Source organism: Panulirus ornatus, chromosome 50, assembly GCF_036320965.1.
Source record: "Panulirus ornatus isolate Po-2019 chromosome 50, ASM3632096v1, whole genome shotgun sequence".
Lineage (NCBI taxonomy): Eukaryota > Metazoa > Arthropoda > Malacostraca > Decapoda > Palinuridae > Panulirus > Panulirus ornatus.
The window spans coordinates 1,019,745-1,045,581 of record NC_092273.1 but is presented as its reverse complement, the minus strand read 5'-3'; the positions used below and the strand labels follow the sequence as shown (position 1 = coordinate 1,045,581).

The 25,837-nt window shown below is 40.4% G+C and overlaps 1 protein-coding gene across 1 annotated transcript in view; it reads right to left on the bottom strand.

Annotated features, from left to right (window-relative positions):
- LOC139764711 (AMP deaminase 2-like) overlaps positions 1 to 25,837 on the bottom strand; it is a 181,726-nt gene that overhangs the window by 38,188 nt on the left and 117,701 nt on the right. Inside the window, exons 7-9 of the mRNA XM_071691598.1 lie at positions 18,258 to 18,322; positions 17,450 to 17,580; positions 11,024 to 11,077 (exon numbers count right to left, since the gene is read on the bottom strand). Of these exons, the coding sequence (XP_071547699.1) occupies positions 11,024 to 11,077; positions 17,450 to 17,580; positions 18,258 to 18,322 (250 nt within the window). The remainder of the gene's footprint in view (positions 1 to 11,023; positions 11,078 to 17,449; positions 17,581 to 18,257; positions 18,323 to 25,837) is intronic.

The window sequence follows — 25,837 nt, the reverse complement described above, 5'->3', positions numbered from 1 at the left end:
GCTGCAGGAACCTTTAGAAAAGGTCCTGGGTAACACCAAGATTTTTTCATAGAAAGTGGTCCTGTGGTAATCATAAATAAAATTCAATAGCAGATAGCTAGTTTAGTTTTATTCCTGCACTATAAAAGATCAGTTTGGTTTATAAACCAACACTACAGATCATTTTAATTTGCTCATTTGGACCATAAACAGTCAGTTTACTGGTATCCTTATTTGTTTACTCTGGTTTAAAAATCTGTAATATTGAAGGTCAAAACAATATGGTTAATAAACCTGGACTTCAGGATGTCTGGCTAACCAAAAATCTAATAAAGTTAGTTACCTGGTTAAGAAAATAAGCAGATAAGAAGTATAGCATGCCATGCGCTCATAAGAAAAACCTGAATGCTAGAAAAAAAAAATTCACAAAAATCCTAAAAGCATGCTGTTGCACTTGTGCATGAAAATTTAGTAGTTACTTTTATAATTAAATTTGTATTACAACATGCAGAACAAACCAAATCCTTGGCTTGAGAATGGTGTCCTGACTAAAGTAGAGCCACAATAACACTTTCATAATATGTTTATATATATATATATATATATATATATATATATATATATATATATATATATATATATATATATATATATATATATATATATATATTTTTTTTTTTTTCTTTTCTCTTTCAAACTATTCGCCATTTCCCGCGTTAGCGAGGTAGCGTTGAGAACAGAGGACTGGACCTTTAAGGGAATATCCTCACCTGGCCCCCTTCTCTGTTCCTTCTTTTGGAATATTATATATATATATATATATATATATATATATATATATATATATATATATATATATATATATATATATATATATATATATATATATAATATAAATTCTAACCAGTCTATGTTTATATCCATGGCAAACTCTGAAACCACACATCACAAGCACTACTGCACTGAGAACAATGTTGAAGACAGAAATCATCAGTTAATAAGCTTAGTTAAACAAATGATGTGAGATCATAGTTGGATCTCTGCCTTACTAACGCTAGAGGTTATGTCTTCTGAGATGCAAAAGTTGCTTACTGTTGTGCCTGTAATCTGAGAAACTAAACCTTCCATGTGTTGATACATATAAATTAATCTGCTAAACCTTGTGATATTGCATTTACCTATTTGTGACTACACAAGATATTAATGGGTTTACCTGTAAATAACAAGAGTAAGTACATAAAGAAAAATTGCCTGCCATGCCAAGATTATGTACACATCAAATACTTTTATATTATGCTTCTGTTTTCTGTTACTATTCACAAAAACAGTGTGATACATCTATTTTTCTTCTTGTTAACAAACTCTTGTACAATTTACTACTTCATTTACAAAAATCTTGAACAAGTTCTGCAAGGTATGTATTACTAATATCTATTTTCTATCCATCCATATCACAAGAATCTGAAAAATCTTACAGTGCATGTCTGCAATCTACGTCCTGAGTTTTGTTTTTCATGACATTCCAACAATAATCAGTACTTACAACAACATACAGATTAAAAAACAAAAGGGGGGGAGCAATTACTATCTGAAATAAGGCTTTCATGCATCAGGTTTTACTTGTGGAACAAAGGCTATGACTTGCTCATGGTGGGAATATTGCATATCTGGCAGCAAGGTACAGGTGGGAATATTGCATATCTGGCAGCAAGGTACAATCTGAAAAATCAGATGACATGATTTACCATGATCTGTGGGGCCTGGATGTAGATAGGGAGCTGTGGTTTCAGTGCATTACACCTAATAGCTAGATTATGAGTGTGAGTGGATGTGGCATCATTTCATCTGTTTTCTAGTGCTGCCTCACTAACACAGGGGTGGCGATGCTGTTTCCTGTGGGGATGGGTGGCATCGGGAATGGATGAGGGTGAGCAAGTATGAATATGCAAATGTGTACATATGTATATGTTGACATGTATATGTAAGTATATGTACATGTATAGGTGTGTATGTATATATGCATGTAAATGAATGGATGGGTCTTCGTCTGTTTTTTGGGGCTACCCTGCTAACATGGGAATTGGTGATCAAGTATAATAATAAATAAAATAATAACACATGTATATGTGTGTGTCTGTGTGTTCCTAACCCACAAACTCATTTAGAGCTTCTGCAGTGTACAGATAGCTGGTCATGTCCACTGAGTGAGGCCACAGATCAAGAAATGTAGTGATGTTTAGTGTGTGTCTCCGTGAGGAGAGTTGAGAATAGCTAACGAGTAAGTGTCGAGTGTTATCAGTATGAAAATTACATCTTGGGCATAATGTGTCCTGTGATATGATACATGTATAGTGTGCAGAGCATAAATGAGCAAATGTCATTTTTACATGCTTAAGAATGCAGTTTCTGATGGTAGGGTAGAATTTATGACTTGAGTTGGGAAGGCATTTGTTAAGTACTTGCCAAGTTGTTACTTTGTAGACATGCTCAGTCAGTGTTACAAAGCATAAGTACAGATTGCTACAGTTTGAGCCAGGGGTGAGTTTTTTCTTTTTTCTATTTGGGGAAATAGTTTATGGTGTGATTTGAGTGGAAGTGGTGCCAAGCATATTGAAGTAACACTGTATTGGAAGTATTCAATTTCCATTGTGCAAGTGATGAGAGTCTGTGGTGTCCATGGAGCTAGTGATTGTTCTAAGTACCATGTTTTGCATGATTTGTAATTTTGCTAAGTTTGCTTTAAAAAGGGTAGATGACCAAGTGGATGAGGTGCAGTAAAAATCCATATGCATAAGCTCCAGAATACCAGGCCTTGCAAAAAAGCATGAGATGGCCCAGAAAAACCTTAGATATTAGCTGAAGAGACTGAGTTCAGAATGGAAAAAGGTTAGAACAATGGAAGTAAGGTGAGTGGGGGAGGAATGGGATGTATTTAGGGAATCAGTGATGGATTGTGCAAAAGATGCTTGTGGCATGAGAAGAGTGGGAGGTGGGTTAATTAGAAAGGGTAGTGAGTGGTGGGATGAAGAAATAAGATTATTAGTGAAAGAGAAGAGAGAGGCATTTGGACGATTTTTGCAGGGAAAAAATGCAATTGAGTGGGAGATGTATAAAAGAAAAAGACAGGAGGTCAAGAGAAAGGTGCAAGAGGTGAAAAAGAGGACAAATGAGAGTTGGGGTGAGAGAGTATCATTAAATTTTAGGGAGAATAAAAAGATGTTCTGGAAGGAGGTAAATAAAGTGCGTAAGACAAGGGAGTAAATGGGAACTTCAGTGAAGGGCGCAAATGGGGAGGTGATAACAAGTAGTGGTGATGTGAGAAGGAGATGGAGTGAGTATTTTGAAGGTTTGTTGAATGTGTTTGATGATAGAGTGGCAGATATAGGGTGTTTTGGTCGAGGTGGTGTGCAAAGTGAGAGGGTTAGGGAAAATGATTTGGTAAACATAGAAGAGGTAGTAAAAGCTTTGCGGAAGATGAAAGCCGGCAAGGAAGCAGGTTTGGATGGTATTGCAGTGGATTTTATTAAAAAGGGGGTGACTGTATTATTGACTGGTTGGTAAGGATATTTAATGTATGTATGACTCATGGTGAGGTGCCTGAGGATTGGCGGAATGCGTGCATGGTGCCACTGTACAAAGGCAAAGGGGATAAGAGTGAGTGCTCAAATTACAGAGGTATAAGTTTGTTGAGTATTCCTGGTAAATCATATGGGAGGGTATTGATTGAGAGGGTGAAGGAATGTACAGAGCATCAGATTGGGGAAGAGCAGTGTGGTTTCAGAAGTGGTAGAGGATATGTGGATCAGGTGTTTGCTTTGAAGAATGTATGTGAGAAATACTTAGAAAAGCAAATGGATTTATATGTAGCATTTATGGATCTGGAGAAGGCATATGATAGAGTTGATAGAGATGCTCTGTGGAAGGTATTAAGAATATATGGTGTGGGAGGCAAGTTGTTAGAAGCAGTGAAAAGTTTTTATCGAGGATGTAAGGCATGTGTACGTGTAGGAAGAGAGAGGAGTGATTGGTTCCCAGTGAATGTAGGTTTGCGGCAGGGGTGTGTGATGTCTCCATGGTTGTTTACTTTGTTTATGGATGGGGTTGTTAGGGAGGTGAATGCAAGAGTTTTGGAAAGAGGGGAAAGTATGAAGTCTGTTGGGGATGAGAGAGAGCTTGGGAAGTGAGTCAGTTGTTGTTCGCTGATGATACAGCGCTGGTGGCTGATTCATGTGAGAAACTGCAGAAGCTGGTGACTGAGTTTGATAAAGTGTGTGAAAGAAGAAAGTTAAGGGTAAATGTGAATAAGAGCAAGGTTATTAGGTACAGTAGGGTTGAGGGTCAAGTCAATTGGGAGGTAAGTTTGAATGGAGAAAAACTGGAGGAAGTAAAGTGTTTTAGATATCTGGGAGTGGATCTGACAGCAGATGGAACCATGGAAGCGGAAGTGGATCATAGGGTGGGGGAGGGGGCGAAAATTCTGGGAGCCTTGAAGAATGTGTGGAAGTGGTTCCAACAATGTTGTATGGTTGCGAGGCGTGGGCTATGGATAGAGTTGTGCGCAGGAGGATGGATGTGCTGGAAATGAGATGTTTGAGGACAATGTGTGGTGTGAGGTGGTTTGAGCGAGTAAGTAACGTAAGGGTAAGAGAGATGTGTGGAAATAAAAAGAGCGTGGTTGAGAGAGCAGAAGAGGGTGTTTTGAAATGGTTTGGGCACATGGAGAAAATGAGTGAGGAAAGATTGACCAAGAGGATATATGTGTCGGAGGTGGAGGGAACGAGGAGAAGAGGGAGACCAACTTGGAGGTGGAAAGATGGAGTGGAAAAGTTTTTGTGTGATCGGGGCCTGAACATGCAGGGGGGCGAAAGGAGGGCAAGGAATAGAGTGAATTGGATCGATGTGGTATACCGGGGTTGACGTGCTGTCAATGGATTGAATCAGGGCATGTGAAGCGTCTGGGGTAAACCATGGAAAGCTGTGTAGGTATGTATATTTGCATGTGTGGACGTATGTATATACATGTGTATGGGGGTGGGTTGGGCCATTTCTTTCGTCTGTTTCCTTGCGCTACCTCGCAAATGCGGGAGACAGCGACAAAGCAAAAAAAAAAAAAATTAGCTGAAGAGTGTGGCAAAGCTGTTGAAGTGTCTGGCTCCAAGTCTGTTTGCCCCACATTATGATTTACTAAACTTATATAAAATAACCAGTTGAGAAGATATTTTCTCAGATAATTCATTGGGGAAAAGATAAATCTGGTTCCAGTAACTGCAATCCTGGTAGAGAGTGCCTACTGCAACAGTCCCAATTCTAAAAACGGTGATACATGTATCGGTAGTACTGTGGTCATTCTGGTGGCAGAGAGATCCACCCGAACAGCCACTCCTAAAGAAACAATCTAACTGAAAGTGTTATTCCCTATAGTAATTTTTTTAGTGTAAATTTAGATCTCATTAAGGCATCTGTACAGAAGTAACATAATATTGAGAGATAAGAGTACCTAACTTTGAGTAACTATGACAAAATTTTATCATGGTGGCAGGGGTAGCCCACCACTTGACTTGTATGTTGAGGATCTATGTTTCTCTAGACTGCCTTGCCTCTTCCCCATACTGGTCAAGCACAGTAGCCGCTGAAAAAATATCTTTTTCAGCAGCTTCTCCTTTAGTATGGTTCTCTATTCTAGGTTCATCCAGTATTGTCTTCAACCATAAGTCTAATCCTCTTTTGCATGTTTCTACAGTAACTCCATTTAAATGTCTTAGATCACCCTGTATCACAATTTTTCCTTCCAACTTCCTTGCTGGGCATTCATGTATCTTTGACTTAAGCATTTTTGGCATGTTTCCAGGAATTACTTTTGGCTTAATGATTCTGTATCATCCTTGTCTGGTTGGTTTCAGGTTCAGATCTTTGTTCTCTATTCCCTCTATTTGTCGCCAGGCATAAATTATCACCTATCTCTACCCCTAAAACTCAAGACCTTAGAGCATTAATTCTTTTAGTCATTCAAGGTAATTCACATGCTCTATTCCATTCATCATACCTATGAAATATTTCCGTACTCTCTCCAGTTTCATTGAATTCAGTCTCTTTCACTGCTGACCATATAACACAGCAGTATTTGAGTTTACTTCTTATATATACATTTGCCATTTTCACGGTCTGTCTCTTGTTGCAAATGTTCTCAAAATTCCTCTCATTATTTGGCTTAAGGCATTACCTTTTCAATATGTTGCTTGAATTCAATTTTTTCACTGATTATCACTCTCTAAAGTCTGACATTTGCTTCCTTCTCTCTTGGATAACAAAGCCTGTGAACACTATCAAGGAGAGAATCTTTTCCACTACGTAAGAGGCACAAATCTGCAAGGGCCTTTGTTCATCAGGTAGTAGATGGCCACAGTACTCTTCATTTACATAGTGGAGGGCCACAGTATTGTTCAACATATAAAATTCCACATCCTGGGCTCTGAAAATTCTGGGAGAAGGACAACAATAAGACTGGCTCCTTATGTTGATATGAAAAGATTTTTCTGTAATCCAAGGGCCTGGACCATATGACTCTAAAGAAGGGAAGCCACTTTCTTGACTCAGTGCATCTGTTCAAACCACCAGATTTTTCATTTTTTAACCAAACTAAGGACTTGAGAAAGTTCCAGGGGACATGTTCCAGGAAGATCTCTGCTTTCTGCAATGAAAAAATTGTTGCCTAGAATGTAATCTATCTGGCCTCTACCCTTGCCATGCATTGCACAAAGCTGCAAGACTGAACTTCAAGAGAAGTTGCTCTAGCTACGATCAAGATACCAATATCAGAGACTGTCAGGCAAATTCAGTATTTGTATAATCCATAGCTCTATCCCTTAAAAGACAAAGAGTGCCAGTCTGAGAGTTTCATTCAGAGAATGCCAGATTTTTGGAAATGGGAAGCAGGTTCATCTGATTACACTCTCATAAACGTATCTATTTTAATGGCACTTCCCCATCTAGCAGCCCCTTCTAAGCATAAGTACTGGCACCTCAATAAAGATGACTGGAATGATTTACATAAATTCTTTTCTGACTTTCCTTGGGTAAATGTGGTGATATTTCTGTTTCTACTAAACTTACAGCAGAGGTTATTCTTGCAGGAATGTAAGCATTTATCCCTTCTTCCTCCAAGATATCTCTTCTAATCCATGGTTCAACAATTTCTGTTCTGAAGCCATTCAGGAAAGGGATCAGGCATAATGAGCTTGAAAAACCCTCCTTTCCTCTGACTCCCAGTCAGATTTTATCACTGCTTGTAATAATTGCAAGCAGGTTATCCATCAGGCATAGTGTTCTATTATTCAAAGAGAGTGCAATAACCTCTCCTGATAAGTCTGTCTGGTCTTTAGCTAAAGGCATTGCTAACAACTTCTGTCATTCTACCTTCCCTTCACTCTTCTATTCTGATGGTACTTAGCTGTCTCTCCTACAAACAAAGCAACTTTCTTTGGTTCTTGGTCCTCCTCTAACTCCACCTTGGATAACTCTGACATTCCTTCATCCCCTGAAGCTCCTCTTACTTATCTCATGTCCCTCCCCATAATCTCTTTTCAGACTGTCTGAAAAGCACTTCTCTCTAGAGACACAAGCAAGGCTTTTGGTCCTGATGACATCCATCCCCATATACTGAAAGAGTGTGCTTCTGAAATTGCACCTGTGCTTGCTTGTCTGTTACATTTCTGTTTAAAAACCAAGATGTTTCCTTCTTCTTGGATGTATGCAGTGACTGACACATTCCATCTCTATGAAGGGTGACCGTTCTCATCCCTTTAACTATAATCATCTTGCTTTGAAATCTACCATTTCCAAAGTCTTTGAATCCCTCCTCAACTCCCATATCCTTAAATGCCTTGAATCTCACAGTCTTTTCTCTAACCACCAACATGGCTTCCGTAAGGCATGATCAACTGGGAATATTCTTTCCTATCTTACTAATATCTGGCAATAATCATCCCTGAAAGATTTTGGGGAGTCTTTTGTAGTTGTCCTTGACACATCCAAAGCTTCTGACAGGGTGTGGCAGGGTCTCATCTTTAAACTCACATCTCTTGGCTTCCCCCTTTGCTAGCTTCACTCCAACTGATCTATCTCTGTGGCTGTTGATGGATCAATGTCTCCCTTTCTATCATTAACAGACAGCAGTGTCCCTCAAGTCTGTCCTGTCCCCTAGACTTTGTTCCTTTTTATCATCCATTTCCTCTCATTCACAATCATCCAAATGCATTCATAAGCTGATGACTCAAAACTGCATTCATCTACATCCTTCAATCCTGTTCCTGCTTCTCTCACTCGATCTGCATCTCTTAACACAACCTCCTCAATAAACACAGGCTTGGACAGGATATCTCAATGGGGTAAACAAAATCTAGTTAAATTCAATGCCTTCAAACCCAGTTTATACCAATCTCTCTATCGAAAACTCCTCACAACTTTCATCTCTCCTTTAATGGTTCTGTAATTCCAACTCCTGACTCAAAGAACACACTTGATACTACTGAAACAACTACTCTTTCTTGGAAGCCCACATTACAGGAATAGCTGAGTCTGCCTCTAAGAAACTGGAAGTCCTGTTTCGAAGTCAAAATTTCTTTTCTTCTGAACAGTTGCTCCATTTATACAAAGTATCAATTTGTCCTTGTATGGAGTACTATCACATCTGGGGTGGTTCTACCTCAATGTTTCAATTAAGGCCCAGCCTTGATGTGGACTTTCGTCCATGAGTGGAGCCACCAACATAAAAAAGAAAAAAAGATTACTCAGATCAAAAGTTGTTGGGCTATGCATAGGCCAAAAGGCATCATCTTGAATTACTGTCTGTGTAACAATTTAGAATGACAGAAATTTCATAGTTCTGAGGTGTACCAGAATGTACTAGAGGCATCCTTTAAGTCTAAGCTGACTGTCCAATTTCTGACTAAGTCTGGCTAATGCTCCATAAATAATCATCTTGAGCCTGTTTCACATATCTATATCTCTAAAGCCTGTTCCCTCCTGGAACTCCCTCAAAGGAGTAACCACAATTACAGAGTCTCCTTAACTAGTGATCTCCAGTGCCACGTCTTAGCCTTTATGCCACACCCTTAACAGGCTACAGTCAGAGGGAAACTCTTGCCCAGTGTTTGCAGAGGCTCCAACCATTTTGCCAGAAGACAGGGCTAGCACACAGTACTCACCACAGGAAAACCTAGAGTTACAAGGAATAAGCTGCATGAGTTAGGTGTTGTCAAGTGTATGATTGTATGTTTTGTAACAGAATGCCAGTAGTTCACATGTTGGTAAGGCAGAAAAAAGACACTAACTGGATCAGAGGAGTACAGCTTAACAACCACTGAAGTGCTGACTCACTATTCAGCCATCACTAGCCCTACCGATACCCAGGCAGGTGGTACTAGTAATATACCTACCTGGTAAGTGGCTGCGTAGCAAATGATACCTACTGTGCTGTGTTTCAGCATCTGGGTATCTAATAAAGGCTAATAAAAACTCCCTTTTTTAACCAGATAAAGAAGGATATAAACTGGTCATACAGCAGACTCTCTGATGACTTTGCCAAGTTCAGACTGTCCTAAGACTTTCCTTGACAGAGATGGTTGAGATTCCAATTCTATTACAGGCCTCTTTCTTTATTATCTGACATATCCACTTTTCAGATTTTTCAAGTCTGAGAAGTCTTGGAGTCGATCCCTGAAAGGCAAAGAACTATTCCAGAGAGAATATGTCAGAAGATCCAGCTCAACTGCCTCAAAAGGGCTGCTTCAGAAAGACACCTCTGCCTCCAGCAAAGCAAAGTCAGGCTTGGGTGCAAGAAAGCTCCTTTTCAGAGGGTTATGGAAGGAATGACAAAGTTGTCTAGAATTATTCTTTTTAAGATAAGGAGTAACAGAGTCCTAAACTTGTCTCCTCACAGCAATTTCTTTTGAAGTGAAAGGATTACTGAAAACATTCTCCCTGTACTGCCCAAACAGGTAATCACAGTATCGCTTGGCATGGCATCTGAGACTTGATTGTTAATCAAGGACAGGAGTTAGAGAAAACTGATCACATAACTATTTTTGGAGTTAATGTAATCATTAGGAGGCTACAGAGAGCCATGTGCAGGATTTAGCAAGTACAGTAACAAAAGGACTCGCAGCAAATAAAATGCATATAATATTCTATTCTAAAAAGCTGCAAAAACCATCCAGAAAGCACAAGTCCACTAGCACCTGAAATATCCTTCACTCTCCTGAATGGCCTGTTCTCTCTCTTTCCTGAGTGATCTGCTCCCCCTCCATCTTTATCCATTTGACAAGCTTGACTACCTCCCCTTGTTGACCTTGAAAGAAGAGCTTGTGGTAAAAGAAACTTAACTACTATAGGTTCTTGGCTATCATATTCCTGAACACATTCCTTCACCTAAAACCTTTCATCCTGCATCTCACTCAGATTTTGGATATGCTTTCACAACAGAAACATGAAAGAATTCATGTTTTCTGAACAAATGAGGTCTCTAGCTCACACTGGCTTTACTAACATCCATGACCAAAGTAAAGTGTTATGTTGGAACAATAAAAGCAATAGGATCTGTTCTTGAATTAGAATAATAAAAAAAGCTGTACATGGATATATGGAAAACACAAAAATATTATGGAAAAAAGTTGGTAGAATATTTCCAGTAATAAAAGGGGTTTGATTTTTCTAAAGAGGTAAGTTAACACCTCGTAGTTTAAGAAACTAGCTCGGATGGGAACATTAAACTTTCCACTTTTCTGTCCTTGCAGTTCGTGTTATCAAAGCAATAAATAAATGACACAGAAGCATACATTATTAGAGAGAGAAAAAATCAGTACATTGAAGGAAAGAGAGAATAAAAGATAAACTAAAAGAATATAAGTGTGTCCTATAACAAACAAAATACCTGCAAATGCATCATAATCTGTTAACTACCTAAGCCACAGCTCATATATGATGTGAATCATAAGCAACAGTTGAACATTGTTCTCAGTGCACAAGCAGTGAGGGTTCATACACCTACCGGAGCAATTGTTGTCTGCACCCTCCCCACTGCTGCCCACCACCTCCTGCACCACTGTAATAACATATAATCAGCTGCTCTATTCCCAATACAACCTTAACTGTACCATCATTTCATGTGTCATCTACCACAACTGCTTACTGCAATTACTGTATTGTCCTTACCAAACAATCCCAGAGTTTACTTTATATCAATGAGAATTACTATATCAATTATAGTTGTAATAATTTCTACTATCTTTGCACACATTATAAATCACTATCTCCATGCAGCAATGGGTAGAAAAAACTGAGGCACAAAAGGTACATCACAAAACATAAGAAATATAATTGACTTTAAATAAAAAGCAAAATTCTAATACACATATATACGTTGTCTTTAATAGCATATCCTCATGAGCTTCAGACAGACTCCAAGGGTGAGCAGCAGCCTTAACATTCTAACACACCTCATCAGATCTGGCTCAAGCTCAGGATTACTCCACAGTACCTAGGCTGCACAAAATGCTGATGATAAATAATATGCTCAGACACTAAAGTGGGAAACATGGGGATTATATGGATAACAAAAGATATACAGTAACAATGGTATGTGAAATTTTTGTTTTGGATATAACATCATCCATCTGCTGGTGAAATTACAACACATCATACAAATGTATACAGAATGGAAGACATTCCCTAAATATTGAATCTGTGGGCAGGAAACTGCTTAAAGCTTTCATTATCATTCACTCAGCTAAAATCACAATATTTCTGTACTTATACACATTCTGTCTTCCAACAAAACAAGCATAAAAACAGTTTTATTCCATTTGACTATCAGTACAATAAGTCCAATTACCCAAGTCCCAAAAATCTTTGTTTTTGAATAGTGACTAGCATGGCAAGGGCAAAACATTCCCCAATCAAAGGCTATCTAAAGTGGACGAAACAGTAAGAGGAAAAGAGTGTAGAAATAAATCAGGGCTCTTTAGGAATCTACAGACCTGACTCACTTGCAGAAAGACTGTACAAAGAAGGAAAGATAAAAGGAGGATGAGATTTCTAGAGCTTAACTGTTTTGGAAAAGAAAATAGTATCATAAGATTTAATTTTCCAGTGGTCAGTCTCTACACAGAATCTTTGGGAAGCAACAGTCAGCTGCATGCCTTTGGCCAAGCCATGTGCGTGGAGACACATGCAGACAGATTAGGAGAACAATGGCCAAAATAATACCTGTACATTGACCTCCATGGTATAGCAATTAAAGGTGCTCACTGTTATGCTTAAAGGGCCACATGGGGTCAAGCACAAAGGTATGAATCTTGGTCATGAAAGTCAGTCCACAGTCAACCCCAGTGTTCATCCCCCTTAGTTGTTGGTTGATAAAATGGTTACCTGGCTAGGCCAAGTGCATGTATGTGTGTGTGTGTGTGTGTGTGTGTGTGTGTGTGAATATTTTGAAGGTTTGTTGAATGTGTTTGATGACAGAGTGGCAGATATAGGTTGTTTTGGTCAGGGTGGTGTGCAAAGTGAGAGGGTCAGGAAGAAGGGTTTGGTGAACAGAGAAGAGGTAGTGAAAGCTTTGCGGAAGATGAAAGCCAGCATGGGGGCAGGTTTCAATGGTACTGCAGTGAAATTTATCAAAAAAGGGGTGACTGTGTTGTTGACTGATTGGTAAGGATGTTCAATGTATGTATGGATCATGGTGAAGTGCCTGAGGATTGGCAGAATGCATACATAGTACCATTGTACGAAGGCAAAGGGGATAAAGGTGAGTGTTCAAATTATGGAGGTATAAGTTTGTTGAGAGTTCTTGGGAAATTATATGGGAGGGTATTAACTGAGAGGGTAAAGACACATACAGAAGATCAGATTGAGGAAGAGCAGTGTGGTCTCAGAAGTGTTCGATGACGTGTGGATAAGGTGTTTCCTTTGAACAATGTATGTGAGAAATACTTAGAAAAACAGATGGATTTGTATGTAGCATTTATAGATCTGGAGAACACATATGATAGAGTGGATAGAGATGCTTTGTGGAAGGTTTTAAGAGCATATTGCTTGGGAGGTAAGTTGTTAGAAGCAGAGATAAGTTTTTACCAAGGACATTAGGCATGTGTACATGTAGGAAGAGAGGAAAGTGATTGGTTCCCAGTGAACGTCAGCTTGCAGCAGGGGTGTGTGATGTCTCCATGGTTGTTCAATTTGTTCGATTTGTTTAGGGGGGTGAATGCAAGAGTTTTGGAGAGAGGGGCAAGTATGTAGTCTGTTCAGGATGAGAGGGCTTGGGATGCGAGTCTGTTGTTGTTCACTGATGTTGTTCACAGCACTGGTAGATGATTTGGGTGAGAAACTGCAGAAGTTGGTGACTGAGTTTGGTAAAGTGTGTGAAAGAAGAAAGTTGAGAGTAAATGTTAATAGGAGCAAGGTTATTAGGTTCAGTAGGGTTGAGGGACAAGTCAAGTGGAAGGTAAGTTTGAACAGAGAAAAACTGGAGGAAATGAAGAGTTTTAGGTATCTGGGAGTGGACTTAGCAGCAGAAGGAAGCATGGAAGCAGAAGTGAGTCACAGGGTAGGCGAGGGAGCAAAGGTTCTGAGAGTGTTGAAGAATGTGTGGAAGGCAAGAACATTATCTCGGAGAGCAAAAATGGGTATGTTTGAAGGAATAGTGGTTCAAACAATGTTATATGGTTGTGAGGCATGGGCTAGAGATAGGATTGTGTGGAGGAGAGTGGATGCGTTGGAAATGAAATGTTTGAGGACAATATGTGGTGTGACGTGCTTTGATCAAGTAAGTAATGAAAGGGTAAGAGAGGTGTGTGGTAATAAAAAGAGTGTGGTTGAGAGAGCAGAAGAGGGTGTTTTGAAATGGTTTGGACACATGGAGAGAATGAGTGAGGAAAGACTGACAATGAGGATATACGTGTCAGAGGTGGAGGGAACGAGGAGAAGTGGGAGACCAAAGTGGAGGTGAAAAGATGGAGTGAAAAAGATTTTGAGTGATCGGGGCCTGAACATGCAGGAGGGTGAAAGGCATGCAAGGAATAGAGTGAATTGGAATGATGTGGTATACTGAGGTCGACGTGCTGTCAATGGATTGAACCAGGGCATGTGAAGCGTCTGGGGTAAACCATGGAAATTTCTTTGGGGCCTGGATGTGGAAAGGGAGCTGTGGTTTTGGTGCATTATACATGACAGCTAGAGACTGAGTGTGAACGAATGTGGCCTTTGTCGTCTTTTCCTAGTGCTACCTCGCAAACATGCTGGGGGAGGGGGTTGTTATTTCATGTGTGGCGGGGTGGCAATGGGAATGAATAAAGGCAGACAGTATAAATTATTTTTCACTGCTTCTAACAACTTGCCTCCCACACCATATATTCTTAATACCTTCCACAGAGCATCTCTATCAACTCTATCATATGCCTTCTCCAGATCCATAAATGCTACATACAAATCCATTTGCTTTTCTAAGTATTTCTCATACATTCTTCAAAGCAAACAACTGATCCACACATCCTCTACCACTTCTGAAACCACAATGCTCTTCCCCAATCTGATGCTCTGTACATGCCTTCACCCTCTCAATCAATACCCTCCCATATAATTTACCAGGAATACTCAACAAACTTATACCTCTGTAATTTGAGCACTCACTCTTATCCCCTTTGCCTTTGTACAATGGCACTATGCACGCATTCCGCCAATCCTCAGGCACCTCACCATGAATCATACATACATTAAATAACCTTACCAACAAGTCAACTATACAGTCACCCCCCTTTTTTGATAGATTCCACTGCAATACCATCCAAACCTGCTGCCTTGCTGGCTTTCATCTTCCTCAAAGCTTTTACTACCTCTTCTCTGTTTACTAAATCATTTTCCCTAACCCTCTCACTTTGCACACCACCTCGACCAAAACACCCTATATCTGCCACTCTATCATCAAACACATTCAACAAACCTTCAAAATACTCACTCCATCTCCTTCTCACATCACCACTACTTGTTATCACCTCCCCATTAGCCCCCTTCACTGAAGTTCCCATTTGCTCTCTTGTCTTACGCACTTTATTTACCTCCTTCCAGAACATCTTTTTATCGAGGATGTAAGGCATGTGTACGTGTAGGAAGAGAGGAAAGTGATTGGTTCTCAGTGAATGTAGGTTTGCGGCAGGGGTGTGTGATGTCTCCATGGTTGTTTAATTTGTTTATGGATGGGGTTGTTAGGGAGGTGAATACAAGAGTTTTGGAAAGAGGGGCAAGTATGAAGTCTGTTGGGGATGAGAGAGCTTTGGAAGTGAGTCAGTTGTTGTTCGCTGATGATACAGCGCTGGTGGCTGATTCATGTGAGAAACTGCAGAAGCTGGTGACTGAGTTTGGTAAAGTGTGTGAAAGAAGAAAGTTAAGAGTAAATGTGAATACGAGCAAGGTTATTAGGTACAGTAGGGTTGAGGGTCAAGTCAATTGGGAGGTAAGTTTGAATGGAGAAAAACTGGAGGAAGTAAAGTGTTTTAGATATCTGGGAGTGGATCTGGCAGCGGATGGAACCATGGAAGCGGAAGTGGATCATAGGGTGGGGGAGGGGGCGACAATCCTTGGAGCCTTGAACAATGTGTGGAAGTCGAGAACATTATCTCGGAAAGCAAAAATGGGTATGTTTGAAGGAATAGTGGTTCCAACAATGTTGTATGGTTGCGAGGCGTGGGCTATGGATAGAGTTGTGCGCAGGAGGGTGGATGTGCTGGAAATGAGATGTTTGAGGACAATGTGTGGTGTGAGGTGGTTTGATCGAGTAAGTAATGTAAGGGTAAGAGAGATGTGTGGAAATAAAAAGAGCGTGGTTGAGAGAGCAGAAGAGGGTGTTTTGAAATGGTTTGGTCACATGGAGAGAACGAGTGAGGAAAGATTGACAAAGAGGATATATGTGTCGGAGGTGGAGGGAACGAGGAGAAGTGGGAGACTAAATTGGAGGTGGAAAGATGGAGTGAAAAAGATTTTGAGTGATCGTGGCCTGAACATGCAGGAAGGTGAAAGGCGGGCAAGGAATAGAGTGAATTGGATCGATGTGGTATACCGGGGTTGACGTGCTGTCAGTGGATTGAATCAGGGCATGTGAAGCGTCTGGGGTAAACCATGGAAAGTTGTGTGGGGACTGGATGTGGAAAGGGAGCTGTGGTTTCGGGCATTATTGCATGACAGCTGGAGACTGAGTGTGAACGAATGGGGCCTTTGTTGTCTTTTCCTAGCGCTACCTCGCACACATGAGGGGGGAGGGGGATGGTATTCCATGTGTGGCGAGGTGGCGATGGAAATGAATAAAGGCAGACAGTGTGAATTGTGTGCATGGGTATATATGTATGTGTCTGTGTGTGTATATATAAGTGTGCATTGAGATGTATAGGTATGTATATTTGCGTGTGTGGACGTGTATGTATATACATGTGTATGGGGGTGGGTTGAGCCATTTCTTTCGTCTGTTTCCTTGCGCTACCTCACAGATGCAGGAGACAGCAACAAAGCAAAATAAATAAAAAAATAAATAAATATAGTATAAATTATGTACATGTGTATATATGTATATGTCTGTGTGTATATATATATGTATACGTTGAGATGTATAGGTATGTATATTTGCGTGTGTGGGCGTGCATGTATATACATGTGCATGTGGGTGGGTTGGGCCATTCTTTTGTCTGTTTCCTTGCGCTACCTTACTAACGCCGGAGACAGTGACAAAGTAAAATAAATAAATAAATAAATAATATATATTCATTTATTTATTCATATTATCATATGAACATATATACATACACATACACAGATATTACTTACATACACATGTACATATTCATACTTTCTTGCCTTCATTCTTTCCTGTTGCTACCCCACCCCACAGGAAAACAGCACCACTACCCCCTGCTTCAGCGAGGTCACGCCAGGAATACAGACAAAAATGCCCCATTCATTCACATGTCCCTAACTGTCATATATATATTCCTTTGCCTCTATGTTGTTGCTGCAGAAGCCCTTTCACTATAGGGTTCCTGAAGTGCTCCAAAAACCAGCAACATCCTTCAAGTGGGGCAACAGGTGAAAGCTTGTGGTGATGTTGTATGTCCTTGTGGGGTAAGCATAAGAACCCAAAGAGTAAGTGTTCAGTGCCTTCAGCAAAGAAGGTGAAATCTTAGGCAAAATGATAGTGACACAATTTCCTGGGATTAATCGTGCTATCATGCTCTATAAACATGAAATAACAGCCCAAAGATAGTGGTGATTTGATTAAAATTATATTTTGCTGAGTCTACATTACACCATATTAATGACTCTCCATCTAACCTCCATTACCTTCCTATAGTTAAAATATAACAAAAATGCTGTTTCCTAAGTAATTAAAAGATGCTGCAATGAGAGGTTAGATTACATAAGCAAAGGATGATCTAACCTTCAAGACTCTTGGGATCACTGCAAGAACCCACATACCGCTGACCATAACCCATTGGGTCCTCTGTGCCGGCCTCACGTAAGAATCGAGCAGTCACAGAGGGAAAACTTTGAATTGCCCATGCCATGTACCTGTGAGTAATGAATAGAATATTTCATAGAAAAAGTGACTTTGGGAAATACTGATCATGAATCACAAACTTTGCTACAGAAATACCACAAGATATACATATCAATATATATACATATACATACATATACATACACATACACAGACATATACATATATACACACCCAGTTCAGTTCTCTCAATCATACTCTGCTCGCAACCATATCTCTCTTGAAATAACATTCTTTATGCAATTAGCCTGCCTCACACCACATTATGTCCTCAGGCATTTCATCTTCAATATTTCCACCCCTTTTCACGTTTTTGGATTCACAGCCCAAAACTCACATCCATATAACACTGTTGGGAATTATTATATCAACAAACACACCCATCTATAAGGCAGTGACTTCTCAGGCAACTCTAAGGTGTATAGTGCACTCCACTTCCTTCAGTTCCTCCCCATTCAGATTTACTTTAAAAAAAATCCTATCTCATCATCCTGTTGCATCTTACCAACATACTATTGCTTACAATCACTCTCAACCTTCTTATTTCACACACTCTCCCAAACTATGCACCCATATACATGCATCTTTTTTCTTTTTATCAAATCCTACCATCAAATTACATATAAACATACCTATATAAGTTTCTTACCATTCAATAAACATGATCTAACCAAATACTTGTACTTACTTTTCACGAAGTCTTAATGCTTCAATCAGGAGCTTGCATGACTTTGAGATATCTTCTACAGGAACCTGTAAATATAATCATATCAATTCTTATTTGCAGGAAAGGGTCTTTTTGTATTCAAGCAGGAATTGATAATAATGTTACAACTAACACCAAGTCAGATAATACTAAATTCAATTTCTCTTTAATGTTAGTGGCTTCAGTCAGTCATGGACAAAATTCTTAAAAGAGTCCAGGCTTTAACTGAAATATGAGAAAGACTCAAGATGTATAGGAAAGAAGGGGAAAAATAATCAAAGAAATTTACAGAAAGTGGAAAACTTCTTTCAAAAAGGGCAGGCTGTAAGTGTCATTTTGCCTTTTGGCAAATTGATAGAAGCAGTAGATAATAGATAATAGAGGCAGGACCATTAGGTAGAAACATTAGGTAGAAGTAGTAGGCAGGAGCATTAAGTAATAGTCAGCAGGAACATTAGGTAGGACCTCTGCAATCACTGTGCTAGAGTTGCCCTCTGCCAGTGGCCTAATAAGGGTGAGGCACTAAAGGCTAAGAAGTGGCACTGGAATTCTCTAGTTATGGAGACTATATTGTCACGAGGGAGTTCCACTTGATACAGGTGTCAGAGATATAGACAGATTGATAATAGAATTTGGACACTAGCACCGGAAAATACTCTAAGGCTACTAACTGTGTTGACTGAAACACCTGATTCACATATCAACTACTACTCCTGAAACCACATTGTTCCATCCGAGTCTGATGCTCTTTGCCTGTCACCACCCTCTCAGTCACCACCCTCCAATAAAACTTACCAGGTACACTCTACAAACTTACACCTCTGTAATTTGAATTCTCACCTTTGTCCCTCTTCCCTTCATACAATGGCACCATACATACATTCCACCACGCCTTAGGCACCTCACTATGATCCATAAATACAACAAAAATCCTAACCAACCAATCAACAACACAGTCACCCCTCTCTTAGGAAATTTGACTGCAATACCACCTACTCTAGGCACCTTACCACTCTCACCACCTCTTCTTTTTTTCACTAAATCAATTGCCATTACTCTTTCACTTCATATACCTCCCTGAACCCACCTCTTCTTCTTTCACTAAACCAATTGCCATTACTCTTTCACTTCATATACCTCCCTGAACCCACCTCTTCTTTTTTCACCAAACCAATTGCCATTACACTTCATATACCTCCCTGAACCAAACACCCTAAATCTGCCACCCTAACATCAAACATTCAACAATCCCTCAAAGTACCCATCCTATCTCCTTTATACCTCATCACTGCCTGTTACTACTTCTCCATTTGCCCCTTTCACCTTCGTTCCAATTTGTTCTCTTGTTTTTCTCACTACTAACCTTCTTCCAAAATGTTTTCTTATTCTCCCTGATTAAGTTTGCTGATGCACACTCATTCAAACTCCCATTCGCCCTCTATTTCAGTTGCTGCACCTTCCTCTTGACCTCCAGCCACTTTATCTTTCCAGCCACTTTATCTTTCACTTCTGATCACTTGCTACCATCCCTTCTGAGTACTGCCCATACACCTCTCTTTTCTCTTTCACAAGCAACTTAACATTGTCATCTCACCTACCCACCTCTCACCTTCCACATATCACACAATTCTCTTGCACATGCCAGTAACGCTTGCCTAAATGCCTCACACTTCTTACCCACTCCCCTAGCCTCATTTACTCTCACCTTTTAACATTCAACTTCAAATTTCCTGGTATTTTCTCATACAAGTTTCTTTTCCAAGCTCAATTACTTTCACCACACACTTTATCATCCATATCATTTCCTCTTTTCCTTAAGTCTCTACAAATCTTCACCCTTGCCTCCACAAGGTTATGGTCAGACATCCCATCAACTGCCTCTCTCAACACATTCACATCCAGGAGTCTATCTTTTGAATAGCCATCAATTACTACATAACCCAATAATGCCTGCTTACCACCTTTCCTACACCGCATATACTTATATATGTCCCTCTTTTTTAACCAAGGATTCCCAATCACTGTTCCTTTTTCAGCACATAATTCCACAAGCTGTTCATCATTTCTGTTCACCTTATTAAATACCCCGTGTACCCATTTTTGCATTCAAATCATCTATCACTAATACCTGATCTCTCAAATCAAGACTGCTGACACATTCACAAAAAAGCTCCTGAAACAAATGCCTCTTTTCATCATTCTTCTCATAGCTAAGAGTATAAGCACTAATAATCAACCAACTCTCAATCTTATTTCTATTTTTACCCACTGGGGATAGGGGATAAGGGAGAAAGAATACTTCCCATGCATTCCTCACGTGTTGTAGAAGGCGACTAAAGACGGGAGCGGGAAGCTAGAAACCCTCCCCTCCTTGTATTTAAACTTTCTAAAAGGGGAAACAGAAGAAGGAGTCATTTGGGGAGTGCTCATTCTCCTCGAAGGCTCAGATTGGGGTGTCTAAATGTGTGTGGATGTAACCAAGATGAGAAAAAAGGAGAGAAAGGTAGTATGTTTGAGAAAAGGAACCTGGATGTTTTGGCTCTGAGTGAAATGAAGCTCAAGGGTAAAGGGGAACAGTGGTTTGGGAATGTCTTCGGAGTAAAGTCAGGGGTTAGTGAGAGGACAAGAGCAAGGGAAGGAGTAGCACTAGTCCTGAAACAGGAGTGGTGGGAGCATGTCATAGAGTGTAAGAAAGTAAACTCTAGATTGATACGGGTAAAACTGAAAGTGGATGGAGAGAGATGGGTGATTATTGATGCATATGCACCTGGGCATGAGAAGAAAGATCATGAGAGGAAAGTGTTTGGGGAGCAGCTGAGTAAGTGTGTTTGTAGTTTTGATGCACAAGACTGGGTTATAGTGATGGATGATTTGAATGCAAAGGTGAGTAATGTGGCAGTTGAGGGAATAATTGGTGTACATGGGGTGTTCAGTGTTGTAAATGGAAATGGTGAAGAGCTTGTAGATTTATGTGCAGAAAAAGGACTGGTGATTGGGAATACCTGGTTCAAAAAGAGAGATATACATAAGTATACGTAAGTACGAGAGATGGCCAGAGAGCGTTATTGGATTACGTGTTAATTGATAGGCGCGCGAAAGAGAGACTTTTGGATGTTAATGTGCTGAGAGGTGCAACTGGAGGGATGTCTGATCATTATCTTGTGGAGGCGAAGGTGAAGAGTTGTAGAGGTTTTCAGAAAAGAAGAGAGAATGTTGGGATGAAGAGAGTGGTGAGACTAAGTGAGCTTGGGAAGGAGACTTGTATGAGGAAGTACCAGGAGAGACTGAGTACAGAATGGAAAAAGGTGAGAACAAAGGACGTAAGGGGAGTGCGGGAGGAATGGGATGTATTTAGGGAAGCCGTGATGGCTTGTGCAAAAGATGCTTGTGGCAAGAGAAGGGTGGGAGATGGGCAGATTAGAAAGGGTAGTGAGTGGTGGGATGAAGAAGTAAGATTATTAGTAAAAAAGAGAGAGGCATTGGAACAATTTTGGCAGAGAAGTAATGCAAATGACTGGGAGATGTATAAAAGAAAGAGGCAGGAGGTCAAGAGAAAGGTACAGGAGGTGAAAAAGAGGGCAAATGAGAGTTGGGGTGAGAGAGTATCATTAAATTTTAGGGAGAACAAAAAGATGTTTTGGAAGGAGGTAAATAAAGTGCGTAAGACAAGAAAACAAATGGGAACATCAGTGAAGGGGGCTAATGGGGAGGTGATAACAAGTAGTGGTGATGTGAGGAGATGGAGTGAGTATTTTGAAGGTTTGTTGAATGTGTTTGATGATAGAGTGGCAGATATAGGGTGTTTTGGTCGAGGTGGTGTGCAAAGTGAGAAGGTTAGATCGGAAGATTGGTAAACAGTGAAGAGGTAGTAAAAGCTTTGCAGAAGATAAAAGCCAGCAAGGCAGCGGATTTGGATGGTACTGCAGTGGAATTTATTAAAAAAGGGGGTGACTATATTGTTGACTAGTTGGTAAGGTTATTTAATGTATGTATGACTCATGGTGAGGTACCTGATGATTGGCAGAATACTTGCATAGTGCCATTGTACAAAGGCAAAGGGGATACAAGTGAGTGCTCAAATTACAGAGGTATAAGTTTGTTGGGTATTCCTAGGAAATTATATGGGAGGGTTTTGATTGAGAGGGTGAAGGCATGTACAGAGCATCAGATTGGGGAAGAGCAGTGAGGTTTCAGAAGTGGTAGAGGATGGGTGGATCAGGTGTTTGCTTTGAAGAATGTATGTGAGAAATACTTAGAAAAGCAAATGGATTTGTATGTAGCATTTATGTATCTGGAGAAGGCATATGATAGAGTTGACAGAGATGCTTTGTGGAAGGTATTAAGAATATATGGTGTGGGAGGCAAGTTGTTAGAAGCAGTGAAAAGTTTTTATCCAGGATGTAAGGCATGTGTACGAGTAGGAAGAGAGGAAAGTGATTGGTTCTCAGTGAATGTTAGTTTGTGGCAGGGGTGCATGATGTCTCCATGGTTGTTTAATTTGTTAATGGATTGGGTTGTTAGGGAGGTGAATGCAAGAGTTTTGGAAAGAGGGGCAAGTATGCAGTCTATTATGGATGAGAGAGCTTGGGAAGTGAGTCAGTTGTTGTTCGCTGATGATACAGCGCTGGTGGCTGATTCGGGTGAGAAACTGCAGAAGCTGGTGACTGAGTTTGGTAAAGTGTGTGAAAGAAGAAAGCTGAGAGTAAATGTTTCCTTGCGCTACCTCGCTAATGCGGGAGACAGCGACAAAGTATAATAAATAAATATATATACCCACATCAATCTGGAACTCACTTCCTTACAACTCCCACAACTCCTCCTTCGGTAGAAGTGCTACTCTTTCCTTATATCTCACACTCACACCCCAGTCTGGGCCTTTGATGAGTATGATCACTCTCCACCTGGCTCCTGCTTCTGTGTTATCTTTTACAAATTGAAATACAAAATGGAACAGCTTCCAGCCCCCCCACTCACCACCACCACCCCCTTCCATCCCCTTTAGTCACCTTCTACAGTGCACTGAATACAGGGTTATAACTCTTTCTCCTTTACCTCATATATATACACATCATTGGTTGGTTAGGATATTCACTGTATATATGGATCATGGTGAAGTGCCTGAGCATTGGCGGAATGCATGCATATTGCAACTGTACAAAGACAAAGGGGATAAAGGTGAATGTTCAAACTACAGAGGCATAAGTTTGTTGAGTATTCCTGGGAAATTGTATGGAAGGGTATTGATTGAGAGGGTGAAGGCATGTACAGAGCATCAGATTGGGGAAGAGCAGTGTGGATTCAGAAGTGGTAGAGGATGTGTGGATCAGGTAATTGCTTTCAATAATGTGTGTGAGATATACTTAGAAAAACAGATGGATTTGTATGTAACATTTATGGATCTGGGGAAGGTTGAGATAGGGTTGATGAAGATGCTTTGTGGAAGGTCTTAAGAGTATATGACATGGGAGATAAGCTGCAAGAAGCAGTGAAAAGTTTTTACCAAGGATATAAGGCATGTGTATGAGTAGGAAGAGAGGAGAGTGATTGGTTCCCAGTGAAGCTTGGTCTGCAGAAGGGGTGTGTGATGTCCCCATGGTTATTTAATTTGTTTATGGATGAGGTGGTTAGGAAGGTAAATGCAAGAGTGTTGGAGAGAGAGGCAAGTATGAAGTCTGTTGGGGATGAAAGGGTCTGAGAAGTAAGTCAGTTGTTGTTTGCTGAAGATACAGCCCTGGTGGCTGATTCAAGTAAGAAACTGCAGAGGTTGGTGACTGAGTTTGGAAAAGTTAGTAAAAAAAAGAAAGTTGAGAGTTAACTTCAATAAGAGCAAGGTTATTAGGGTTAGTAGGGTTGAGAGACAAGGTAATTGAGATATCATTTTCAATGAAGAAAAATAGGAGGAATGAAGTGTTTTAGATCTCTGGGAGTGGACTTTGCAGAAAATGGAACCATGGAGATGGAAGTGAGACACAGGGTGGGAATCTTGGCACAATGTCACGATATCATAGCACAATGCCACAATAAAATCTAAGCACAAGACACCATTAAATCTTGCCATACTATTTATTCATCTATTCATTATACTTTGTCACTGTCTCCCGCGTTGGTGAGGTAGTGCAAGGAAACAGACGAAAGAATGGCCCAACCCACCCACATACACATGTATATACATACACATCCACACATGCACAAATACATACCTATACATTGCAACATATACATATACAGACATATACATATATACACATGTACATAATTCATACTTGCTGCCTTTATTCTTTCCCGTCGCCACCCCGCCACACATGAAAAGACAAAACCCTCCCCCTGAATGTGCGCTAGGTAGCACTAGGAAAAGATAACAAAGGCCACATTCGTTCACACTCAGTCTCTAGCCGTCATGTATAATGCACCAAAACCATAGCTCCCTTTCCACATCCAGCCCCACACAACTTTCCATGGTTTACCCCAGACCCTTCACATGCCCTTGCTCAATCCACTAACAGCACGTCGACCCCGGTATAACACATCGTTCCAATTCACTCTATTCCTTGCACGCCTTTCACCCTCCTGCATGTTCAGGCCCCAATCGCTCAAAATCTTTTTCATTCCATCTTTCCACCTCCAATTTGGTCTCCCACTTCTCCTTGTTCCCTCCACCTCTGACACATATATCCTCTTTGTCAATCTTTCCTCACTCATTCTCTCCATGTGGTCAAACCATTTCAAAACACCCTCTTCTGCTCTCTCAACCATACTATTTTTATTACCACACATCTCTCTTACCCTTTCATTTCTTACTTGATCAAACCACCTCATAGCACATATTGTCCTCAAACATCTCATTTCCAGCACATCCACCCGCCTCTGCACAACTCTATCTATAGCCCACGCCTTGAACCATATAACATTGTTGGAACCACTATTCCTTCAAACATACCCATTTTTGCTTTCCAAGATAATGTTCTTGCCTTCCACATATTTTTCAACGCTCCCAGAACTTTCGCCCCCTTCCCCACCCTGTGACTCACTTCAACTTCCATGGTTCCATCCGCTGCCAAATCCACTCCCAGATATTTAAAACACTTCACTTCCTCCAGCTTTTCTCCATTCTAACCTACCTCCCAATTGATTTGTCTCTCAACCCTACGGTACCTAATAACCTTGCTCTTATTCACATTTACTCTCAGCATTCTTCTTTCACACACTTCACCAAACTCAGTCACCAGCTTCTGCAGTTTCTCATCCGAATCAGCCACCAGCACTGTATCATCAGCGAACAACAACTGACTCACTTCCCAAGCTCTCTCATCCATAACAGACTGCATACTTGCCCCTCTCTCCAAAACTCGTGCATTCATCTTCCTAACAGCCCCATCCATAAACAAATTATACAGCCATGGAGACATCGCGCACCCCTTCCACAAACCGACATTCACTGAGAACCAATCACTTTCCTCTCCTCCCACTCATACACATGCCTTACATCCTCGATAAAAACTCTTCACTGCTTCTAACAACTTGCCTCCCACACCATATACTCTTAATACCTTCCACAGAGCATC